The 26,223-nt window shown below is 58.6% G+C and overlaps 1 protein-coding gene across 1 annotated transcript; it reads right to left on the bottom strand.

Annotated features, from left to right (window-relative positions):
• Positions 1–348: 348 nt before the first annotated feature.
• homeza (homeobox and leucine zipper encoding a) lies at positions 349–5,685 on the bottom strand. The gene is made up of 2 exons (XM_041180770.1): positions 5,666–5,685; positions 349–2,908 (listed from the first exon to the last, which is right to left on the bottom strand). The coding sequence occupies exon 2, from the start codon at positions 2,863–2,865 to the stop codon at positions 364–366; it is 2,502 nt and encodes an 833-aa protein (XP_041036704.1). The 5' UTR covers positions 2,866–2,908; positions 5,666–5,685; the 3' UTR covers positions 349–363.
• Positions 5,686–26,223: the final 20,538 nt, after the last annotated feature.

The following is a 26,223-nucleotide window of genomic DNA, read 5'->3' as shown; positions in this document are numbered from 1 at the left end:
CAGGAACAGGGGCCTCACGTTGCTGGGGGGGGGGGGGGTGAGGGGTGGGGGGAGGGAGGGAGGGAGGGGCCGGCGCGTAAACATTGAGGAGGCGAGGGGGGGGAAGGTTGGACGGGAGGAGGAGGGTGGGGAGGGGGGTGCGGGTGCGGTGGCATCAACGAGGGGGATGGAAAACTTCCCGATCCCCCTCACCGCCGAGCCAAAAAAAAATACCCGGCAAAGTTGACCCCCCGAGGGGTGGAATTGCCCCTCCCCGGTCCGCAGAGAGTTGGCCCTTCCCCGGACAGGTTTGCCCATGCCCCTCGCTCCCGCCACCGATGGGGCGCGGGGGGGGGGAGGAGGAGGAGGAGGGGGGGGGTGGGGTTAAAGCGTCACCCTGACGATGTGGCCCCCGACGTGGTCCGGCTGCCTCTCGCCCGGCCCGCCGCCTCCGCCCTCCTCCGCCGGCCTGTCCTCCTCGGACCCGCCGTCCTCCGGCTCCAGGGGCCGGGGCCTCCGCCGCCGGCGGAACCACTCGGCCACCTGCTGGGCGCTCATCCGGGTCTCCACGCAGAGCCGGTACAGGTCGTCCTGCCGCAGGCGGCCGCCGTGCCGGCTCGCGTACTCCTCCAGGGGCCCGCAGTCCGCCCCAGGCCCGGGCCCGGTCTCCGCCTCGGTCCCCGGCCCGGCCGCCACGAAGGCCGTGGAGCCGCGGTGCACCCACTTGAGCTGCCCGTTCTTCAGGGCGTAGCGGGTGTCGCCAAACCACTGGATGATGTCGGCGCGGGCTAGGGCCGTCTGCTCCACCAGCCGGGTGTAGTCGTCGCCGCTGGGCCACTGCGAGCGCAGGAAGAAGGCCTTTAGAACGGCCAGCTGCTCTTTGGTCTTCCTGGGCCGGCCCGGCGAGGGGGCCGGGGCCTGGCTCGAGGCCTGGGCGCGGCTGGCTGAGGCCGTCTCCGCGGCGGCGGCGACGGCGGAGCTCCCGGACAGGCCCAGGGCCTTGGCGGCGGCGTCTTCCTCCTCCTCCTCCTCCCCCTCCTCCTCCCCCCCCCGACCGCCAACCTCGGCCTTCCTTTGGTTCGAATCGGCACCCCCGCCGCCCGCCGCCGGCGAGACCTGGCCCAGGCGGTCGAGGGCCTCCCCGCCCGCCTCAGCCCGGGGAGGGGGCCGGCCGTTGCGCTGCCAGGCCGGGACCCCGGCGCGGCGCAGCTGGAAGTAGGAGGCGGGCAGTCCGCGCAGCTGGTAGCGGCTGTCGCTGAACCACCGCTTGATCTCCGGCTTGCCCAGCCCGGTGCGGGCCTGCAGCCGCTGCATCTCCGCCTCGTCCGGGTAGCGGTCCCGGGCGAAGCTGCCCTTGAGCGTGGCCAGCTGGCCCTTGGTCTTCCGCCAGCGCCTCTCCCCGGGCAGCGGCGGGGCCCGGGCCGGGCAGCCCTGGGCCTCGGGGGAGTCGGCCCCGTCGGGCGAGGTGCGGGCCCTCTTGGGGCTGCCGGGCAGGGGGCCGCCCCCTCCCCTCGGGGCCCCGTCCGGGGCCTCCCCGAGGCCCGCCGAGGCCCGGGATCCGGTGGGGCCGGGCGCCGGGGCCAGGCCGGGCGGGCGGTCGGCCAGCAGGGCCAGCGGCGGGACCGGCAGCCTCAGGGTGCCCGGCTTGCGCCACAGCTTGTCCCGGGCCTCCCGCACCTCCTCGGGCGTCCAGCTGATGCCGTGCCGCAGCCGCTGCACCGCAAACCAGACCCTCACCCGCTCGGCCGGCAGCCCCGCCGACAGGCCGCAGCGGGCCAGCTCGTCCGGGCTCGGGTACGGGAAGCGGCTGAAGGCCTCGGCCAAAGGCCCCTCGGCGTCCGGCTCGAGGCCGGGCGCCAGCTCCCGGGAGGGGGCCGCCGGCTGCTTGAGCGAGGGGGCTGGGGCGGGAGCTGGGGCCGGCCCAGGCCCGGCCTCCGCCTCCTCCTCCTCCTCCTCCTCGCGGCCTGGGCCCTGCTCGCCCACCTCGTCCTCCCCCGTCAGGTCAATGTGCACGATGTCCGGCCGACCCCCCTCACCCTTCCAGCCTTGCCGGTGGATCAGGCCGCCGGAGGGGCCTCCGGACCTGCCCTGGCAGGGGACGGGGCACCCTGGGGGGCCCTGGCCGGGGGCGAGGCCTCCGGGGGGGCCCAGGCCGGGGGCGAGGCCTCCGGGGGGGCCCAGGCCGGGGGCGAGGCCTCCGGGGGGGCCCAGGCCGGGGGCGAGGCCTACTGGGGGGCCCAGGCCGGGGGCGAGGCCTACTGGGGGGCCCAGGCCGGGGGCGAGGCCTACTGGGGGGCCCAGGCCGGGGGCGAGGCCTACTGGGGGGCCCAGGCCGGGGGCGAGGCCTCCGGGGGGGCCCAGGCCGGGGGCGAGGCCTCCGGGGGGGCCCAGGCCGGGGGCGAGGCCTCCGGGGGGGCCCAGGCCGGGGGCGAGGCCTCCGGGGGGGCCCAGGCCGGGGGCGAGGCCTCCGGGGGGGCCCAGGCCGGGGGCGGGGCCTGCCGTCAGGCCCAGCAGCCCGTAGAGCTCCTGCAGCACCACGGTCGGGTGGGCAGAGTGCAGGTGGACGTTGAAGGGCTGCAGCTGGTCGGTGTGGTAGCCGCAGATCTGGCAGTGGTAGCCCTCCGGCCCCTCCTCGTCGTCATCGTCCTCGTCCTCCTCGTCCTCTTCGTCCTCCTCGTCCTCCCCCAGCTCCTCGTCCCCCTCGTCCTCGGTCATCCACCGGCGGCCGGCGCCCAGCGCCCGCTCGCGGTCCCTGATCCGGTCGTACACCACCTCGGGGGCCCCGACGGCCCTGGCCCAGGCCGCTTCCTCGCCCTCGGCCGGTCCCCGCTCTGCCGTCCTCCACTCGGTGGGGCAGGGCGCGCTGTACTTGCGTTTGGCTGCCATGCCGGAGGGAGTGTGGCGTCCAGCGGCTAGCGCAGCTGCATACCTGCCGGTCAAAACAGAAAGAGAGAGAGGGGAACGGTCAGGGCATGTGACCTGCGCCAAACAGCCTCCCTCCTCCGCCCCCACCCCCACACCACCGAACTCTTGGAATTCCCTCCCTCAACCTCTTCACCTCTCTGTAAGACGCTCCTTAAAACCAACCTCTTTGACCAAGCCTTTGACCCTCTGTCCGCCCTCCTTACACGTGAGTTGCTCCCGAGGGTTGCTCTGGGACGTTCGTGGCGCCGAGTGCCATCTACAAGATGCACTTGCAGCAACTCACCAAGGCCCCTCAGGCAGCACCTTCCAAACCCACCACCGCTACCGTCTAGAAGGACGAGGGCAGCAGACGCACGGGGAACACCCCCACCTGGAATTTCCCCTCCGAACCGCACTCGCCATCCCGCCTTGGGAATATATCGGCCGTTTCCTTCACTGTCGCCGGGTCAAAATCCTGGGAACTCCCTCCCTAACAGCACGGTGGGTGTACCTACACCACAGGGGACTGCAGCGGCTCAAGAAGGCGGCTCACCCACCACCACCTTCTCAAGGGGGCAATTAGGGACGGGCAACAAACACCACCCTTGCCAGTGATGCCCGCCTCTCCTAAATGGATTCTTAAAAAAGTACAAGTTGTGGTCACTCTCTTGTTGCTGGTGACAGCTTCCACCGCCTACTGCAACCACCACACCCCCCCCCACACCTGCCCCAAGCCACCCCTCCCACCCCACCCCCTTCACGCTCTTTCCCAAGGGGGCAGATTCCCCCTCCCTGGTGATGGGATGCAGGCTGGTGTGGAACCCGGGCCCACTAAGCTCTGCGTGGGGCCCAGTGCCAAAGTGCAGCCCCACACACCCCCTCGCCCTCCCCGCCCCCACCCCCACTGACCGACCCGCCTCCAGTGCCCGTCTCGCAGGGCTGGGATCAAGCTGACTCAGCACGGCAGGGGTGAGGCGCTGGGGGGAGTGGGTGTGGCGGTGGTGGTGGTGGGGTGGGGCGAAACCGGCTTTGGGCTTCCTCGCTCCGGCTCACTGGCGAGGACAGGTCAGGAGGGCCAGGGTCGAAGGCCCACCCAACGGCACAGTAGCCTGCTCGTGCTGACCGACTGGGCAAAAGCTGGGAGAACGGGCACAGATTGGACGGGCACTGGAATGGGAAGAGAAAGTGAGAGGCAAGCTCAGGCGTGAGTGGGAGGACCAAGGAGTCACGCAGAGACGTTGAGGCAGAAAGAGGCCACTCGGCCCTTCAAATCCCACGCCGGCTCGCTGTGCAACAACCCGGTCTGTCCCCGACAGCCCTTCATTCCCCGCAGCCCCCTGCAAGTTTACTTCCCTCAATTTCTTTTTGAAATCCTCCAAGAAAAGCACAGCTGGCGAGAGAGAGAGGCAGCAAGACAGAGAGTGAGAGCAAAGGCAGCGATGGTGACAGAGAAAGAGAGAGAGAGAGGCAGAGAGTGAGCAAAGGCAGCGATAGCGGCAGAGAGAGGCAGTGATAGTGACAGAGAGAGAGAGAGGCAGCGATAGCGGCAGTGAGAGCGAGAGGCAGCGATAGTGGCAGAGAGAGAGAGGCAGCGATAGCAGCAGTGAGAGAGTGAAGCAGTGATAGTGGCAGAGAGAGGCAGCAATAGCAGCAGTGAGAGAGAGTGAAGCAGTGATAGTGGCAGAGAGAGAGAGGCAGCGATAGCGGCAGAGAGAGAAAGAGAAGCAGAGAGTGAGCAAAGGCAGCGATAGCGGCAGAGAGAGAGAGAGAGAGAAAAGCAGAGAGTGAGCAAAGGCAGCGATAGCTGCAGAGAGGCAGTAATTGTGGCAGGGAGAGAGAGAGAGAAGCGGAGAGTGAGCAAAGGCAGCGATAGCAGCAGAGAGAGGCAGAGAGAGAGGCAGGGTGTGAGCAAAGGCAACAAATAGCGGGAGAAGAGAGACAGTGCCAAAGAGAGAGACCAACAGTGCGAGAAAGAGAAAAAGGAAGGGCGACAGAGCAGAAAATAGAGAGAAGGAGACTGAGAAAGATAAAAGAACACCAGACGGAGACAGCCAGCGAGGGAGAGAGAGACGAGGAGTAGAAAGCAAAAGCGAGAACAGACGGAGACGACGGGCGAATGGGAAAGGGGGAACGAGGCACAGAGAGATAGAGAGTGAGGGGGAAAGAGCGACAGTGAGAGAGGGAGGCGGAGAGCAGAAGTTACTGAAAGCTGAGGCGGGGGGGGGGGGGGGGGGGGGGGGGGGCGGGGGCGGTGGTTGTGGTGGAGAAGAGAGAGAACGAGGCAGAAAGAGAGAACGGAGGAGTAAGACCAGGAGATCGGCGGAGAGCAAACTGGGGGGAGAGGGTCAGTGGGACAAGCAGATAGAATGGAAACGGAGAAAGGGAGAGAGAGAGAATGAAGAAAGAATAAGATAGCATGAAAGTGGGGGGGGGGGGGGGTGGGGGAGGAGAGAGAGAGAAAGACGGATGGAGTGAAACCAATAAGAGACAGAGGCAGCCGGCGGCAGAGGGGAGATGAGAGGGTTGGGTGTCCCTGTGCAGCGGGGGAGCTGGACTCACGCTGACCCAGATGCTGTTTCCTGCTGACTGTTAATAGCCTCTCTGGCTGTGAAGGCGAACGTCCTGTCTTTTGACGGAGCGGGGCTGGGATGGGGGATATTTCAGCCGTGCTCCCTCCGGCCATTACGAAGATGAGGTTTGTCTTTGGGCCACCCCTTCCTCCACCCCCAACCAAACTGCTGGACGGCAAAAGGGGCAACATTTCAACAGGAGAAAACTCTACCTCTCTCCCAGTTGCTCTCCCCTCCCCGCCCACTATCTCTTTTGCTCTCTCTCCTCCTCTTCCTACACTCTCTCTCCCTTTCTCTCTCTCTCTCTCTCTTCTCCTTCCTTCTCTCCATGTCTCCCCTGGCCCTTAATCTTTGTTCCTCCCTCCTGATTTCCCGCTCCCTCCTCCCCACTCTCTTTTTCTCCCTCAGTTCTGTTCACTCTCCCTCCCTCCTTCCTGGGCTGTCCCTCCCTCCCGCGCGCTCCCTCCCCCGCCTCCACTACCTTCCTGCTCGCGCTCCATCTTGCTCACTCTGCCTCCCTCCCGCCAGTGCTCTCCCTCTCTCCTGAACTCTCACTCCCTCCCGCCAACACTCTCCCTTCTCCTTCCGTCTCGCCGGTACCCTCCCTCCCTCCAGTACTCTCCCTCCCTCCCTCCAGCAGTCTCCCTCCCTCCCTCCCTCCGTCCTGCCAGCACTCTCCCTCCCTCCGTCCCGCCAGGACTCTCCCTCCCTCTGTCCCGCCAGCACTCCCCCTCCCTCCCTCCATGCTCTCAGAGCCCCTAAACGTTCTTGCAGCACCCAGAAGTTTAAGGGGAAAACGCTAATGTGTCAACTGGCAGTCTCAGTGCAATGATCCAGGGACCCCAAAACAGTGTGAGCAACCGCCCCGCCCCCAGAAATTCAAACCTGACCCTCCGACAGTGCAGCTCTCCCTCGGTACTGACGCTCCAACAGTGCAGCGCTCCCTCAGTCCTGACCACCTGACAGAGCAGCACTCCCTCGGTACTGACTCTCTGATGGGCAGTGCTCCCTCATGAGTGACGCTCTGACAGTGCATTCCTCCCTCAATGCTGACCCTCTGATAGTGCAGCCTTCCCACAGTACTGACCCTCCGACAGTGCTGCACTCTCTCAGTACTGACCCTCCGACAGTGCAGCGCTGACACAGTACTGACCCTCCGACAGTGCAGCGCTCCCTTAGTACTGGCCAACCCACAGTGCAGTGCTCACTCAGTACTGACCCTCCGACAGAGCAGCGATCCCTCAGTACTGACCCTCCGACAGTGCAGCGCTCCCTCAGTACTGACCCTCCGACAGTGCTGCACTCTCTCAGTACTGACCCTCCGACAGTGCAGCGCTGACACAGTACTGACCCTCCGACAGTGCAGCGCTCCCTTAGTACTGGCCAACCCACAGTGCAGTGCTCACTCAGTACTGACCCTCCGACAGGGCAGTGATCCCTCAGTACTGACCCTCCGACAGTGCTGCACTCCCTCAGTACTGACCCTCCGACAGTGTAGCACTGACACAGTACTGACCCTCTGACAGTGCAGCGCTGACACAGTACTGACATTCCGACAGTGCAGCGCTCCCTTAGTACTGGCCAATCCACAGTGCAGTGCTCACTCAGTACTGACCCTCCGACAGGGCAGCGATCCCTCAGTACTGACCCTCCGACAGTGCAGTGCTCCCTCAGTACTGACCCTCCGACAGTGCAGGACAACCACAGTACTGGCACTCCGACAGTGCAGCATTCCCTCAGAACATACCCTCCAACAGTGCGGTGCTCCCTCAGTGCTGACCCTCACACAGTTCAGTGCTCCCTCAATACTGACCCTCTTATACTGCAACACTCCCCCAGTATTGACCCTGCGACAGTGTAGTGCTCCCTCAGTACTGACTCTCCGGCTGTGCGAAACTCCAACAGCACTGACCTCCGATAGTGCAACGCTTCTTCAGTACTGGCCCTCCTACAGTGCAGCCGTCCCTTAGTAATGACTCCCGAGAGGGCGGCACTCCCTCAAGTGACCATCCGGCTATGCAGTGCTCCCTCAGAACTGATGCCCTGACGGTGCGACACTCTAACAGTACTGACCTCCCAACAGTGCAGCTCTCCTTCAGTTCTGACTCTCCGACTGCACAGCTCTCCCAAGTACTGACCCTCTGTCAATGCAGCACTCCCTCAGTACTGACCCTTCAACAGTGCAACACTCCCTCAGTACTCACCCTCAAACACTACCACACTCCCTCAGTACTGACTCTCCGCCAGTGCAGCCTTCCCTCGGTATTGACCCTGCGACAGCGCAGCGCTCACTCAGTACCGAACCTCCGACAGTGCAGTACTCCCTCAGTACTCATCCTCCGACAGTGCAGGACAACCTCAGTACTGGCCCTCTTGACAGTGCAGCATTCCCTCAGAATGAACCCTCCGACAGTGCAGTGCTCCCTCATTGCTGACCCTGCGACAGTGCAGTGCTCCCTCAGTACTGACCCTGCGACAGTGCAGTGCTCCCTCAGTACTGACGCTGCGACAGTGCAATGCTCCCTCAGTACTCGCCCTCAAACACTACAGCACTCCCTCAGTACTGACCCTCTGACAGTGCAGTACTCCCTCAGTACTCATCCTCTGACACTGCAGCACCTCCTTAGTACTGACCCTTCGACAGTGCAGGACAAACTCAGTACTGACCCTCCGACAGTGCAGGACAAACTCAGTACTGATGTTCCAACATGATGGCTCTACTTCAGTATTGACCCTGGAACAATGCAACCTTCCATCTGAGAGTGCGGTGCTCCTTCAGTATTCACCCTCCAACAGTGCAGCTGTCCCTCAGTACTGGCAACCCGAAAGTGCAGTGCTCCTTCAGTAATAACCTCCAACAGTGCTACACACCCTCATTACTGACCCTCCAACAGTGCAGCACACCCACGGTACTGACCTTCCGACAGTGCAGCACTCCCTCAGAACTGGCTCCCCAACAGTGCAGCACTCCCTCAGTACTGACCATATTAAGATATTGAGCAGTTTAGGCCTATACTCGCTAGAGTTTAGAAGGATGAGAGGAGATCTAATTGAGGTATATAAGATGCTAAAGGGGACAGACAAAGCGGATGTGGAGCAGATGTTTCCCCTTGTGGGGCATTCTAGAATGAGAGGCCGTAATTTTAAGCTAAGTGGTGGTAAATTTAAATCAGAGATGAGGAGGAATTACTTTTCTCAAAGGGTGGTGAATCTGTGGAATTCACTACCTCAGAGTGCAGTGGATGCCGGGATGCTGAATAAATTTAAGGAGGAGATGGACAGATTTTTAATTAGTTAACGGGTTGAAAGGTTATGGGGAGAGGGCGGGAAATTGGAGTTGAGGCCGAAATGAGATCAGCCATGATCATATTGAATGGCAGGGCAGGCTCGAGGGGCTGAATGGCCTCCTCCTGCTCCTGGTTCTTATGTTCTTTTCCGACATTGCAGCGCTCCCTCAGCAGTGACTCTCCAACAGTGGAGCACAACCACAGTACTGACCCGCTGACGCTGCAGCACTCCCTCAGTCCTGACTCTCCGACAGTGCAGCACTCCCTCAGTCCTGATCCTTCGACAGTGCAGCACTCCCTCAGTCCTGATCCTCCGACAGTGCAGCACTCCCTTAGTCCTGACCCTTCAACAGTGCAGGACTCCCTCAGTACTGACCCTCTGACAGTGCAGCACTCCCTCAGTACTGACCCTGCAACAATGTATCGTGTACCCAATGCTGACCCTCCAATGGTGCAGTGCTACCTCAGTGCTGAGGCTCCTATAGTCAAAGCTCCTGTAATACTGACCCTCCAACAGTTCAGCACTCCCTCAGTACTGACCCTCCGACAGTGCAGTGCTCCCTCAGTACTGACTTTCCGACAGTGCAGCATTCGCTCAGTGCTGCCCCTCCGACAGTGGAGCACACCCACAGTACTGACCCTGCGACAATGCAGCGTACCCCCAGTACTGACCCTGCGACAGTGCAGCATACCCACAGTACTGACCCTGCAACACTGCAACGCTCCCTCAGTACTGACCCACCGACAGTGCAGCACTCCCTCAGTATAGACCCTCTGACTGTGCAGCACTCCTTCAGTACTGACCGTCCAACAGTGCAGCACTCTATCAGTACTGACGCTCCTCCAACAGTACAGCACTCCCTCAGTATTGACACTCTGACAGTGCAGCCTTCCCTTGGTACTGACCCTGCAACAGAGCAATGCTCTCTCAGTACTGACCCTCCAACAGTGCAGCACTCCCTTAGTACTCACCCTCCCGACAGTGCAGCACTCCCTCAGTACTCATCCTCCGACACTGCAGCACTCCCTCAGTACTGACCCTCCGACAGTGCAGGACAACCACAGTACTGGCACTCCAACAGTGCAGCATTCCCTCAGAACATACCCTCCAACAGTGCGGTGCTCCCTCAATGCTGACCCTCACACAGTTCAGTGCTCCCTCAATACTGACCCTCTTATACTGCAACACTCCCCCAGTATTGACCCTGCGACAGTGTAGTGCTCCCTCAGTACTGACTCTCTGGCTGTGCGAAACTCCAACAGCACTGACCTCCGATAGTGCAACGCTTCTTCAGTACTGGCCCTCCTACAGTGCAGCCGTCCCTTAGTAATGACTCCGGAGAGGGCGGCACTCCTTCAAGTGACCATCCGGCTATGCAGTGCTCCCTCAGAACTGATGCCTTGACGGTGCGACACTCTAACAGTACTGACCTCCCAACAGTGCAGCTCTCCTTCAGTTCTGACCCTCCGACTGCGCAGCTCTCCCAAGTACTGACCCTCTGTCAATGCAGCACTCCCTCAGTACTGACCCTTCAACAGTGCAACGCTCCCTCAGTACTCACCCTCAAACACTACCACACTCCCTCAGTACTGACTCTCCGCCAGTGCAGCCTTCCCTTGGTACTGACCCTGTGACAGCGCAGCGCTCAGTCAGTACTGAACCTCCGACAGTGCAGTACTCCCTCAGCACTCATCCTCCGACAGTGCAGGACAACCTCAGTACTGGCCCTCCGACAGTGCAGCATTCCTTCAGAATGAACCCTCCGACAGTGCAGTGCTCCCTCATTGCTGACCCTCCTACAGTTCAGTGCTCCCTCAATACTAACCCTCCTACAGTGCAACATTCCCTCAGTACTGACTTTCCAACAGTGCAGCACTCCCTCAGTACTGACCCTGCGACAGTGCAGTGCTCCCTCATTGCTGACGCTCCTACAGTTCAGTGCTCCCTCAATACTAACCCTCCTACAGTGCAACATTCCCTCAGTACTGACTTTCCAACAGTGCAGCACTCCTTCAGTACTGACCCTGCGACAGTGCAGTGCTCCCTCAGTACTGACCCTGCGACAGTGCAGTGCTCCCTCAGTACTGACCCTGCGACAGTGCAACGCTCCCTCAGTACTCACCCTCAAACACTACAGCACTCCCTCAGTACTGACCCTCTGACAGTGCAGAACTCCCTCAGTACTCATCCTCTGACACTGCAGCACCTCCTTAGTACTGACCCTCCGACAGTGCAGGACAAACTCAGTACTGACCCTCCGACAGTGCAGGACAAACTCAGTACTGACCCTCCGACAGTGCAGGACAAACTCAGTACTGACCCTCCGACAGTGCAGGACAAACTCAGTACTGACGTTCCAACATGATGTCTCTACCTCAGTATTGACCCTGGAACAATGCAACCTTCCATCTGAGAGTGCGGCGCTCCTTCAGTATTGACCCTCCAACAGTACAGCTGTCCCTCAGTACTGGCAACCTGAAAGTGCAGTGCTCCTTCAGCACTAACCTCCAACAGTGCTACACACCCTCATTACTGACCCTCCAACAGTGCAGCACACCCACGGTACTGACCGTCCGACAGTGCAGCACTCCCTCAGTATTGACTCTCTGACAGTGCGGCACTCCCTCAGTACTGACCCTCTGACAGTGCAGCACTCCCTCAGAACTGGCTCCCCAACAGTGCAGCACTCCCTCAGTACTGACCATATTGAGAGATTGAGCAGTTTAGGCCTAGACTCGCTAGAGTTTAGAAGGATGAGAGGAGATCTAATTGAGGTATATAAGATGCTAAAGGGGACAGACAAAGTAGGTGTGGAGCGGATGTTTCCCCTTGTGGGACATTCTAGAACAAGAGGCCGTAATTTTAAGTGGTGGTAAATTTAAATCAGAGATGAGGAGGAATTACTTTTCTCAAAGGGTGGTGAATCTGTGGAATTCACTACTTCAGAGTGCAGTGGATGCCGGGATGCTGAATAAATTTAAGGAGGAGACAGACAGATTTTTAATTAGTTAACGGGTTGAAAGGTTTTGGGGAGAGGGCGGGAAATTGGAGTTGAGGCCGAAATGAGATCAGCCATGATCATATTGAATGGTGGGGCAGGCTCGGGGGGCTGAATGGCCTGCTCCTGCTCCTGGTTCTTATGTTCTTATCTGACAGTGCAGCACTCCCTCAGTCCTGACTCTCTGACCCTGCAGCGCTCCCTCAGTCCTGACTGTCCGACAGTGCAGCACTCCCTCAGTACTGACCCTCTGGCTACGCAATGCTCCCTCAGTACTGTCCCTCCAACATGCAGCTCTCCCTTAGTACTGATATTTTGATAGTGCAGCATTCCCTCAGTGCTGACTCCCCGACAGTGCAGCTCTCTGACTGTACTGCCCCTCTGGCAGTACAGCACCTCCGTAGTCTGACCCTCCAACCATGCAGCATTCCCTCAGTACTGACCCTCTAGCAGTGGGATGCACCTTTAGTACTGACCCACCAACCGTGCAGCAGTCCCTCAGTACTGACCCTCCTCCAACAGTGCAGCACTTCCTCAGTACAGGCCCTCCGACTGTGCAGCGCTCCCTCAGCACCGACCCTTTGACAGTGCAGCACTCCCTCAGTACTGACCTCCGATAGTGCAGCACACCACAGGACTGACTGTCTGACCATGAAGCCTTCCCTTAGTGCTGACCCTCCAACAGTAGCGCTCCCTCAATACTGACCCACTGACAGTACAGCTTTCCCACATGACTGACCCTCCAACAGTGCAACACTCACTCAGTGCTGACCCTCTGACACTGCAGTGCTCCCTCAGTACTGACTCACTGACAATGCAGCGGTCTCTCAGTACTGACTCACTGACAATGCAGCGGTCTCTCAGTACTGGCCCTCTGACATTGCAACAATCCTTCATTCCTGACATTCCAACAGTGCAGCACTCCCTGAGTACTGACCCTCTGACAGTGCAGCACTTCCTCAGTACTGACCCTCCGACATAATGGCACACCCTCAGTACTGACCTTCTGACTGTGAAGCACTTCATTAGTGCTGACACTAGAACAGCGCAGCACTTGCTCAGTACTGACCCTGCAACAGTGCAGCGCTCCCTCAGTCCTGACCCTCTGAGCGTGCAGTCATCCCTCATTACTGACGTTCTGACAGTGCAGTCCTCCCTTAGTGCTGACCCCCCTGCACTGCAGCACTCCCTCAGTACTCACCCTCTGATAGCGCAGGACACCCTGAGTACTAACCTCCAACTGTGCAGCACTCCCTCAGTACTGACCCTCTGACAGTGCAGCACTCCCTCAGTACTGACCCTCTAAATGCGAAGCACTTCCTCAGTACTCACCCTCCAACGGCACAGCACACACTCAGTACTGAACTTCCAACGCGGTGGCTCTACCTCAGTATTGACCTTGCAACAGTGCAACCTTCACACTGAGAGTGCAGTGCTCCCTTGGTATTGACCCTCCAACAGTGCAGCTGTCCCTCAGTACTGGCAATCCAACAGTGCAGTGCTCCTTCAGTGCTAACCTCTAATAGTCCAGCACTCCCTCATTTCTGACCCTCCAACAGTGCAGCATACCCACAGTACTGATCCTCTGATAGTGCAGCACACCCACAATACAGACTCTCAGACCATGAAGCCTTCCCTTAGTGCTGACTCTCCAACACTGTAGCACTCCCTCAATACTGACCCACTGACAGTACAACATTCCCACATTAATGACCTTCGACAGTGCAGCAGTCCTACAGTATTGTCCCTCCGACAGTACAGCACTCCAACAGTACTAACCCTCTGACACAGCAACGGTCCCACAGTATTAACCCTCTGACAATGTGGCACTCCTACATTACTGACCCCCCGACAGTAGAGCAGTCCCTCACTACTGACCCTCCGACAGTGCGGCTCTCCCACAGTACTGACCCTCCGACTGTGCAGTACTCCCTCAGTACTGACCCTCCGACTGTGCAGTACTCCCTCAGTACTGACCCTCCGACTGTGCAGTACTCCCTCAGTACTGACCCTCTGACTGTGCAGTACTCCCTCAGTACTGACCCTCTGACTGTGCAGTACTCCCTCAGTACTGACACTCTGACTGTGCAGTACTCCCTCAGTACTGACCCTCTGACTGTGCAGTACTCCCTCAGTACTGACCCTCTGACTGTGCAGTACTCCCTCAGTACTGACCCTCTGACTGTGCAGTACTCCCTCAGTACTGACCCTCTGACTGTGCAGTACTCCCTCAGTACTGACCCTCTGACTGTGCAGTACTCCCTCAGTACTGACCCTCTGACTGTGCAGTAGTCCCTTAGTACTGACCCTCTGACTGTGCAGTACTCCCTCAGTACTGACCCTCCGACAGTGCAGCACTCCCACAGTGCTGACCCTCCGACAGCGCAGCACTCCCACAGTGCTGACCCTCCGACAGTGCAGCACTCCCACAGTGCTGACCCTCTGACAGTGCAGCACTCCCTCAGTACTGACCCTCTGACAGTGCAGCACTCCCTCAGTACTGACCCTCTGACAGTGCAGCACTCCCTCAGTACTGACCCTCTGACAGTGCAGCACTCCAACATTACTGACCTCTGACTGTACAGCACTCCCACAGTACTGACCATCCGACACTGTAGCACAACTCAGTATTCACCCTCTGACACTGAAGTGCTCCCTCAGTACTGATCCTCCGACAGCCCAGCACTCCCTCAGTACTGACCCTCCGATAGTGCAGCACTCCCATGTTACTGATCTCTGACTGTGCAGCATTCCCACAATACTGATCCTCCGACAGTGCAGCACTCCCACAATACTGATCCTCCGACAGTGCAGCACTTCCACAATACTGATCCTCCGACAGTGCAGCACTCCCTCAGTACTGACCCTCCGACAGTGCAGCACTCCCTCAGTACTGACCCTCTGACAGTGCAGCACTCCCTCAGTACTGACCCTCCGACAGTGCAGCACTCCCTCAGTACTGACCCTCCGACAGTGCAACACTCCCACAATACTGACCCTCCGACAGTGCAGCACTCCCACAGTACTGACCCTCTGACAGTGCAGCACTCCCTCAGTACTGACCCTCTGACAGTGCAGCACTCCCTCAGTACTGACCCTCTGACAGTGCAGCACTCCCTCAGTACTGACCCTCTGACAGTGCAGCACTCCAACATTACTGACCTCTGACTGTACAGCACTCCCACAGTACTGACCATCCGACACTGTAGCACAACTCAGTATTCACCCTCTGACACTGAAGTGCTCCCTCAGTACTGATCCTCCGACAGCCCAGCACTCCCTCAGTACTGACCCTCCGATAGTGCAGCACTCCCATGTTACTGACCTCTGACTGTGCAGCATTCCCACAATACTGATCCTCCGACAGTGCAGCACTCCCACAATACTGACCCTCCGACAGTGCAGCACTCCCACAGTACTGACCCTCCGACAGTGCAACACTCCCACAATACTGACCCTCCGACAGTGCAGCACTCCCACAGTACTGACCTTCCGACAGTGCAGCACTCCAATACTGATACTCCAACAGTGCAGCACTCCCACAATACTGTTCCTCCGACAGTGCAGCACTCCCACAATACTGATCCTCCGACAGTGCAGCACTCCCACAATACTGATCCTCCGACAGTGCAGCACTCTCACAATACTGATCCTCCGACAGCGCAGCACTCCCACAATACTGATCCTCCGACAGTGCAGCACTCCCACAATACTGATCCTCCGACAGTGCAGCACTCCCACAATACTGATTCTCCGACAGTGCAGCACTCCAATACTGATCCTCCGACAGTGCAGCACTCCAATACTGATCCTCCGACAGTGCAGCACTCCAATACTGATCCTCCGACAGTGCAGCACTCCCACAATACTGATCCTCCGACAGTGCAGCACTCCCACAATACTGATCCTCCGACAGTGCAGCACTCTCACAATACTGATCCTCCGACAGTGCAGCACTCCCACAATACTGATCCTCCGACAGTGCAGCACTCTCACAATACTGATCCTCCGACAGTGCAGCACTCCCTCAGTACAGATCCTCCGACACTGTAGCACTCCCTCATTATTCACCCTCTGACAGTGCAACACTCCCTCAATACTGACGCTCCAACAGTTCGGCACTCCCTCAGTACTGATCCCCCGACAGTGCATCATTCACTCAGTACTGACGCTCCAACAGTGCAGCACTCCCACTGTACTGACCTTCCGACAGTGCTGCACTCCCACTGTACTGACCTTCCGACAGTGCAGCACTCCCACTGTACTGACCTTCCGACAGTGCAGCACTCCCACTGTACTGACCTTCCGACAGTGCAGCACTCCCACTGTACTGACCTTCCGACAGTGCAGCACTCCCACTGTACTGACCTTCCGACAGTGCAGCACTCCCACTGTACTGACCTTCCGACAGTGCAGCACTCCCACTGTACTGACCTTCCGACAGTGCAGCACTCCCACTGTACTGACCTTCCGACAGTGCAGCACTCCCACTGTACTGACCTTCCGACAGTGCAGCACTCCCACTGTACTGACCTTCCGACAGTGTAGAACTGCATCAATACTGACCCTCCAACACTGTAGCACTCCCTCATTATTCACCCTCCGACAGTGCGGCACTCTCTCAATACTGACCCTCTGACAGTGAAACACTACCAAAGTACTGGTCCTTCGACAGTGCAGCGCTCATTCAGCACTGACCCTCCGACTGTGCAGCACTCCCTCAGTACCGGTCCTCTGACAATGTAGCATTCCCTGATTATTCACCCCACGACAGTGCAGCACTCCCTTAGTACTGACCCTCCGACTGTGCAGCACTCCCTCAGTACTGATCCTCTGACAGTGCAGCGCTGACTCAAAACTGACCCACCAACAGTGCAACCTTCCCTCGAACAGTACAGCAGTCCCTCAATACTGAACTTCCGACAGTGCAGCGCTGACTCAGTACTGACCCACCAACAGTGCAACCTTCCCTCTAACAGTGCAGCAGTCCCTCAATACTGAACTTCCAACAGTGCAGCACTCCCTCAATAATGACACACTGACAGTGCAGCATTCCCACAGTACTGACGCTCCGACAATGCAGCACCCGCTCAGTACTGACCCTCTGACACAGCAGCACTCCCTTAGTACTGACCCTCCAACAGTGCAGTGCTCCTTCCATACTGAGCCTTGGATAGTGCAGCACTTCCTCAGTACTGACCTTCTGAGCGTGCAGAAATCCCTCATTCCTGACGCTCTGACAGTGTTTCACTCCCACAGTTCTGACCCTCCGACAGTACAGCACTCCCTCAGTACTGATGATCTGACTGTGCTGCACTCCCACAGTCCTGACCCTACGAAAGTGCAGCACTCCCACAAAGTGACCCTCTGACAGTGCAGCACTCCCTCAGTATTGGAAATCCAACAGCACAGTGCTCCCTCAGAGCTGAACCTCCAACAGGGCAGCATTCCGACAGTACTGAGCTTCTGAGAGTGCAGAAATTCCTCATTACTGGTGCTCTGACAGTGCAGTCCTCCCTCAGTACTGACCCTCCGACAGTGCAGCACTCCCTCAGTACTGATCCTCTGACACTGTAGCACTCCCTCATTATTCACCCGATGACAGCATAGCACTCCCTCAGTATAGACACTCCTACTCTGCAGCACTCCCTCAGTACTGATCCTCTGACAGTGCAGCACTCCCTCAGTACTGACCCTCCCACAGTGCAGCACTCCCTCAGTACTGACCCTCTTACAGTGCAGCACTCCCTCAGTACTGACCCTGACAGTGCAGCACTCCCTCAGTACTGACCCTGACAGTGCAGCACTCCCTCAGTACTGACCCTGACAGTGCAGCACTCCCTCAGTACTGACCCGCCGACAGTGCAGCACTCCCTCAGTACTGACCCGCCGACAGTGCAGCACTCCCTCAGTACTGACCCGCCGACAGTGCAGCACTCCCTCAGTACTGACCCGCCGACAGTGCAGCACTCCCTCAGTACTGACCCGACAGTGCAGCACTCCCTCAGTACTGACCCGCCGACAGTGCAGCACTCCCTCAGTACTGACCCTCCGACAGTGCAGCACTCCCACAGTACTGACCCTCCGACAGTGCAGCGCTCCCACAGTACTGATCCTCCGACAGTGCAGCACTCCCACAGTACTGACCCTCCGACAGTGCAGCACTCCCACAGTGCTGACCCTCCGACAGTGCAGCACTCCCACAGTGCTGACCCTCCGACAATGCGGCACTCCCACAGTGCTGACACTCCCACAGTGCAACACTCCCACAATACTGACCCTCCGACAGTGCAACACTCCCACAATACTGACCCTCCGACAGTGCAGCACTCCCACAGTACTGACCCTCCGACAGTGCAACACTCCCACAATACTGACCCTCCGACAGTGCAGCACTCCCTCAGTACTGACCCTCCGCAGTGCAGCACTCCCTCAGTACTGACCCTCCGACAGTGCAACACTCCCACAATACTGATACTCCGACAGTGCAGCACTCCCACAGTACTGACCCTCCGACAGTGCAACACGCCCACAATACTGACCCTCCGACAGTGCAGCACTCCCACAGTACTGACCCTCCGACAGTGCAACACTCCCACAATACTGACCCTCCGACAGTGCAGCACTCCCACAATACTGACCCTCCAACAGTGCAGCACTCCCTCAGTACTGACCCTCCGCAGTGCAGCACTCCCTCAGTACTGACCCTCCGCAGTGCAGCACTCCATCAGTACTGACCCTCCGACAGTGCAACACTCCCACAATACTGATACTCCGACAGTGCAGCACTCCCACAGTACTGACCCTCCGACAGTGCAACACGCCCACAATACTGACCCTCCGACAGTGCAGCACTCCCACAGTACTGACCCTCCGACAGTGCAACACTCCCACAATACTGACCCTCCGACAGTGCAGCACTCCCACAGTACTGACCTTCCGACAGTGCAGCACTCCAATACTGATACTCCAACAGTGCAGCACTCCCACAATACTGTTCCTCCGACAGTGCAGCACTCCCACAATACTGATCCTCCGACAGTGCAGCACTCCCACAATACTGATCCTCCGACAGTGCAGCACTCTCACAATACTGATCCTCCGACAGCGCAGCACTCCCACAATACTGATCCTCCGACAGTGCAGCACTCCCACAATACTGATTCTCCGACAGTGCAGCACTCCAATACTGATCCTCCGACAGTGCAGCACTCCAATACTGATCCTCCGACAGTGCAGCACTCCAATACTGATCCTCCGACAGTGCAGCACTCCCACAATACTGATCCTCCGACAGTGCAGCACTCCCACAATACTGATCCTCCGACAGTGCAGCACTCTCACAATACTGATCCTCCGACAGTGCAGCACTCCCACAATACTGATCCTCCGACAGTGCAGCACTCTCACAATACTGATCCTCCGACAGTGCAGCACTCCCTCAGTACAGATCCTCCGACACTGTAGCACTCCCTCATTATTCACCCTCTGACAGTGCAACACTCCCTCAGTACTGACGCTCCAACAGTTCGGCACTCCCTCAGTACTGACCTCTGACAGTGCAGCACCCCCTCAGTACTGATCCCCCGACAGTGCATCATTCACTCAGTACTGACGCTCCAACAGTGCAGCACTCCCACTGTACTGACCTTCCGACAGTGCTGCACTCCCACTGTACTGACCTTCCGACAGTGCAGCACTCCCACTGTACTGACCTTCCGACAGTGCAGCACTCCCACTGTACTGACCTTCCGACAGTGCAGCACTCCCACTGTACTGACCTTCCGACAGTGCAGCACTCCCACTGTACTGACCTTCCGACAGTGCAGCACTCCCACTGTACTGACCTTCCGACAGTGCAGCACTCCCACTGTACTGACCTTCCGACAGTGCAGCACTCCCACTGTACTGACCTTCCGACAGTGCAGCACTCCCACTGTACTGACCTTCCGACAGTGCAGCACTCCCACTGTACTGACCTTCCGACAGTGCAGCACTCCCACTGTACTGACCTTCCGACAGTGCAGCACTCCCACTGTACTGACCTTCCGACAGTGCAGCACTCCCACTGTACTGACCTTCCGACAGTGTAGAACTGCATCAATACTGACCCTCCAACACTGTAGCACTCCCTCATTATTCACCCTCCGACAGTGCGGCACTCTCTCAATACTGACCCTCTGACAGTGAAACACTACCAAAGTACTGGTCCTTCGACAGTGCAGCGCTCATTCAGCACTGACCCTCCGACTGTGCAGCACTCCCTCAGTACCGATCCTCTGACAATGTAGCATTCCCTGATTATTCACCCCACGACAGTGCAGCACTCCCTTAGTACTGACCCTCCGACTGTGCAGCACTCCCTCAGTACTGATCCTCTGACAGTGCAGCGCTGACTCAAAACTGACCCACCAACAGTGCAACCTTCCCTCGAACAGTACAGCAGTCCCTCAATACTGAACTTCCGACAGTGCAGCGCTGACTCAGTACTGACCCACCAACAGTGCAACCTTCCCTCTAACAGTGCAGCAGTCCCTCAATACTGAACTTCCAACAGTGCAGCACTCCCTCAATAATGACACACTGACAGTGCAGCATTCCCACAGTACTGACGCTCCGACAATGCAGCACCCGCTCAGTACTGACCCTCTGACACAGCAGCACTCCCTTAGTACTGACCCTCCAACAGTGCAGTGCTCCTTCCATACTGAGCCTTGGATAGTGCAGCACTTCCTCAGTACTGACCTTCTGAGCGTGCAGAAATCCCTCATTCCTGACGCTCTGACAGTGTTTCACTCCCACAGTTCTGACCCTCCGACAGTACAGCACTCCCTCAGTACTGATGATCTGACTGTGCTGCACTCCCACAGTCCTGACCCTACGAAAGTGCAGCACTCCCACAAAGTGACCCTCTGACAGTGCAGCACTCCCTCAGTATTGGAAATCCAACAGCACAGTGCTCCCTCAGAGCTGACCCTCCAATAGGGCAGCATTCCGACAGTACTGAGCTTCTGAGAGTGCAGAAATTCCTCATTACTGGTGCTCTGACAGTGCAGTCCTCCCTCAGTACTGACCCTCCGACAGTGCAGCACTCCCTCAGTACTGACCCGCCGACAGTGCAGCACTCCCTCAGTACTGACCCGCCGACAGTGCAGCACTCCCTCAGTACTGACCCGCCGACAGTGCAGCACTCCCTCAGTACTGACCCGCCGACAGTGCAGCACTCCCTCAGTACTGACCCGCCGACAGTGCAGCACTCCCTCAGTACTGACCCGCCGACAGTGCAGCACTCCCTCAGTACTGACCCGCCGACAGTGCAGCACTCCCTCAGTACTGACCCGCCGACAGTGCAGCACTCCCTCAGTACTGACCCGCCGACAGTGCAGCACTCCCTCAGTACTGACCCGCCGACAGTGCAGCACTCCCTCAGTACTGACCCGCCGACAGTGCAGCACTCCCTCAGTACTGACCCGCCGACAGTGCAGCACTCCCTCAGTACTGACCCTCCGACAGTGCAGCACTCCCTCAGTACTGACCCTCCGACAGTGCAGCACTCCCTCAGTACTGACCCTCCGACAGTGCAGCACTCCCTCAGTACTGACCCTCCGACAGTGCAGCACTCCCTCAGTACTGACCCTCCGACAGTGCAGCACTCCCTCAGTACTGACCCTCCGACAGTGCAGCACTCCCTCAGTACTGACCCTCCGACAGTGCAGCACTCCCTCAGTACTGACCCTCCGACAGTGCAGCACTCCCTCAGTACTGACCCTCCGACAGTGCTGCAGTCCCACAGTGCTGACCCTCCAACAGTGCAGCACTCCCACAGGACTGACCCTCCGACAGTGCAGCACTCCCACAGTACTGACCCTCCGACAGTGCAGCACTCCCACAGTGCTGACCCTCCGACAATGCGGCACTCCCACAGTGCTGACACTCCCACAGTGCAACACTCCCACAATACTGACCCTCCGACAGTGCAGCACTCCCACAATACTGACCCTCCGACAGTGCAGCACTCCCACAATACTGACCCTCCGACAGTGCAGCACTCCCACAATACTGACCCTCCGACAGTGCAGCACTCCCACAATACTGACCCTCCGACAGTGCAGCACTCCCTCAGTACTGACCCTCCGACAGTGCAGCACTCCCTCAGTACTGACCCTCCGACAGTGCAGCACTCCCTCAGTACTGACCCTCCGACAGTGCAGCACTCCCTCAGTACTGACCCTCCGACAGTGCAGCACTCCCTCAGTACTGACCCTCCGACAGTGCAACACTCCCAACAATACTGACCCTCCGACAGTGCAGCACTCCCACAGTACTGACCCTCCGACAGTGCAGCACTCCCTCAGTACTGACCCTCCGACAGTGCAGCACTCCCTCAGTACTGACCCTCCGACAGTGCAGCACTCCCTCAGTACTGACCCTCCGACAGTGCAACACTCCCACAATACTGATACTCCGACAGTGCAGCACTCCCACAATACTGACCCTCCGACAGTGCAACACGCCCACAATACTGACCCTCCGACAGTGCAGCACTCCCACAGTACTGACCCTCCGACAGTGCAACACTCCCACAATACTGACCCTCTGACAGTGCAGCACTCCCACAGTACTGACCCTCCGACAGTGCAGCACTCCCACAGTACTGACCCTCCGACAGTGCAGCACACCAATACTGATCCTCTGACAGTGCAGCACTCCCACAATACTGATCCTCCGACAGTGCAGCACTCCCACAATACTGATCCTCCGACAGTGCAGCACTCTCACAATACTGATCCTCCGACAGTGCAGCACTCCCAAAATACTGATCCTCCGACAGTGCAGCACTCTCACAATACTGATCCTCCGACAGCGCAGCACTCCCACAATACTGACCCTCCGACAGTACAGCACTCCCTCAGTACTGACCCTCTGACTGTGCAACATTCCCTCAGTACTGACCCTCCGACAGTGTGGCACTCCCTCAGTACTGACCCTCCGACAGTGCAGCACCCCCTCAGTACAGATCCTCCGACACTGTAGCACTCCCTCATTATTCACCCTCTGACAGTGCAACACTCCCTCAGTACTGACGCTCCAACAGTTCAGCACTCCCTCAGTACTGACCTCTGACAGTGCAGCACCCCCTCAGTACTGATCCCCCGACAGTGCAGCATTCACTCAGTACTGACCCTCCAAGAGTGCAGCAATCCCACAGTACTGACGCTCCAACAAGTGCAGCACTCCCACTGTACTGACCTTCCGACAGTGCAGCACTCCCACTGTACTGACCTTCCGACAGTGCAGCACTCCCACTGTACTGACCTTCCGACAGTGCAGCACTCCCACTGTACTGACCTTCCGACAGTGCAGCACTCCCACTGTACTGACCTTCCGACAGTGCAGCACTCCCACTGTACTGACCTTCCGACAGTGCAGCACTCCCACTGTATTGACCTTCCGACAGTGCAGCACTCCCACTGTACTGACCTTCCGACAGTGTAGAACTGCATCAATACTGACCCTCCAACACTGTAGCACTCCCTCATTATTCACCCTCCGACAGTGCGGCACTCTCTCAATACTGACCCTCTGACAGTGAAACACTACCAAAGTACTGGTCCTTCGACAGTGCAGCGCTCATTCAGCACTGACCCTCCGACTGTGCAGCACTCCCTCAGTACCGATCCTCCGACAATGTAGCATTCCCTGATTATTCACCCCACGACAGTGCAGCACTCCCTTAGTACTGACCCTCCGACTGTGCAGCACTGCCTCAGTACTGACCTTCTGACAGTGCAGCGCTGACTCAGTACTGACCCACCAACAGTGCAACCTTCCTTCGAACAGTGCAGCAGTCCCTCAATACTGAACTTCCGACAGTGCAGCGCTGGCTCAGTACTGACCCACCAACAGTGCAACCTTCCCTCTAACAGTGCAGCAGTCCCTCAATACTGAACTTCCAACAGTGCAGCACTCCCTCAATAATGACACACTGACAGTGCAGCATTCCCACAGTACTGACGCTCCGACAATGCAGCACCCGCTCAGTACTGACCCTCTGACACAGCAGCACTCCCTTAGTACTGACCCTCCAACAGTGCAGTGCTCCTTCCGTACTGAGCCTTGGATAGTGCAGCACTCCCTCAGTACTGACCTTCTGAGCGTGCAGAAATCCCTCATTCCTGACGCTCTGACAGTGCTTCACTCCCACAGTTCTGACCCTCCGACAGTACAGCACTCCCTCAGTACTGATGATCTGACTGTGCTGCACTCCCACAGTCCTGACCCTACGAAAGTGCAGCACTCCCACAAAGTGACCCTCTGACAGTGCAGCACTCCCTCAGTATTGGAAATCCAACAGCACAGTGCTCCCTCAGAGCTGACCCTCCAACAGGGCAGCATTCCGACAGTACTGAGCTTCTGAGAGTGCAGAAATTCCTCATTACTGGTGCTCTGACAGTGCAGTCCTCCCTCAGTACTGACCCTCCGACAGTGCAGCACTCCCTCAGTACTGATCCTCTGACACTGTAGCACACCCTCATTATTCACCCGATGACAGCATAGCACTCCCTCGGTATAGACACTCCTACTCTGCAGCACGCCCTCAGTACTGACCCTCTGACAGTGCAGCACTCCCTCAGTACTGACCCTCCGACAGTGCAACACTCCCACAATACTGACCCTGCAACAGTGCAGCACTCCCTCAGTACTGACCCTCCGACAGTGCAGCACTCCCTCAGTACTGACCCTCCGACAGTGCAGCACTCCCTCAGTACTGACCCTCCGACAGTGCAGCACTCCCTCAGTACTGACCCTCCCACAGTGCAGCACTCCCTCAGTACTGACCCTCCCACAGTGCAGCACTCCCTCAGTACTGACCCTCCCACAGTGCAGCACTCCCTCAGTACTGACCCTCCGACAGTGCAGCACTCCCTCAGTACTGACCCTCCCACAGTGCAGCACTCCCTCAGTACTGACCCTCCCACAGTGCAGCACTCCCTCAGTACTGACCCTCCCACAGTGCAGCACTCCCACAGTACTGACCCTCCCACAGTGCAGCACTCCCTCAGTACTGACCCTCCCATAGTGCAGCACTCCCTCAGTACTGACCCTCTGACAGTGCAGCTTTCCCACAGTGCTGACGCCCCTACAGTGCAGCGCTCCCTCAGCACTGAGGGAGTGCGATGCCCCTCCACACCCCTGGCAGCAATTCCTCCAGCCTACCCTGTAGCCAACTCCCGGCGACCCTCCCCTCTCTCCTCTTCACTGGCTGGAGGGCTCCACGGACACCGCTCGCCGTCCGAGGCGGGAGACTGCTCGTCACCAAGGGGGGGGTGGGGCGAGCGGAACGGGGTGGGGGAGGCTGCGTCCCAGTGGGCAAGCCCTCAGGCAGAGGAGAGAGCGCGGGAAAGAGAGGCGCGGTTGGCTGGCCGAAACCAGCCGGGGGTGCCGCAAGGCTGAACGCTTGGGCCTCAGCCGCTGGCGATCCGTTACGAGGCCAAGAGTCACACAGCCCGCCAGGGCTGGTGTACCATATCGAGGTCTGTGGGGAAAAACGAAGCTGTGAGGAGGACACAAAGAGGCTGTGCAAGGATTTCGATCAGCACCGCTGAAACCAGGCACGTGTTCCTGGGGGCAAATCGTCTACGTTTGGGTGCGATGCCGCGATCGGACAGCACCGGCTGGTGGCGGCGGGGGGGGGTGCGTGGGGAGGGGGGGAGAAAACAAGGAGGGGGGGAAGGGGGCCGCCCATTTAGCACGGAGACGAGGAGAAATATTTTCTCTCGAGAGAATCTGCGGAACTCTCCCTCCTCGAAAGGCGGTGGAGGCGGAGTCGCTGAATATTTTTTAAGGCGGGGGTGGATAGATTCTTGATTAACAAGGGTCGGTGGGGGGGGGTGGGGGGTGAAAGGTTACCGGAGGGTGGGGGTGGGGAGTCGGCGCGAATGTGGGGTCAAGGTGACAATCAGATCGGCCGCGGTCCTACTGAATGGGGGAGCAGCAGGCTCGAGGGGCTGAGTGGCCTCCTCCCCGCCCCCCCTAACTGGTACGTTCGTGACGTGTGTGCTTATCCGCTCTGGCAGGAGTTTTTTCTTTTGAGGGGAGAGGGACCCGGGTGGGGGGTGGGGTGTGGGGTCGGGGGGTGGGGGAAGGTTCCGTTCAGAGGGACCTGGGGCGTTCGTGGGTACTACTAACCGCGGAGAGCGAACACTCAGGGGGGGCAGCAAGCCGCTAGGGCAGCAAAACGCGGGCGTAGCGAGACTGTCACTGGATCAGTATCCCAGCGATAAAAGCAAAATACTGCGGACGCGGGAAACCCGAACCTAAAAACAGAAAGCGCTGGAAAAACTCAGCAGGTGGTCTGGCAGCGTCACAGGATCACACATGGAAGAGGAGGCCCTTCAGCCCATCGAGTCTGCCCACCGACACGTGAGAAACACCTGACCTACCGACCTAACCCCATTGACCAGCGCTCGGCCCCATAGCCTT

Source organism: Carcharodon carcharias (assembly GCF_017639515.1).
Source record: "Carcharodon carcharias isolate sCarCar2 chromosome 27 unlocalized genomic scaffold, sCarCar2.pri SUPER_27_unloc_1, whole genome shotgun sequence".
Taxonomy (NCBI): Eukaryota; Metazoa; Chordata; class Chondrichthyes; order Lamniformes; family Lamnidae; genus Carcharodon; species Carcharodon carcharias.
Note: the sequence above shows the minus strand (reverse complement) of the source record. Positions and strands in the feature narration are given on the sequence as shown.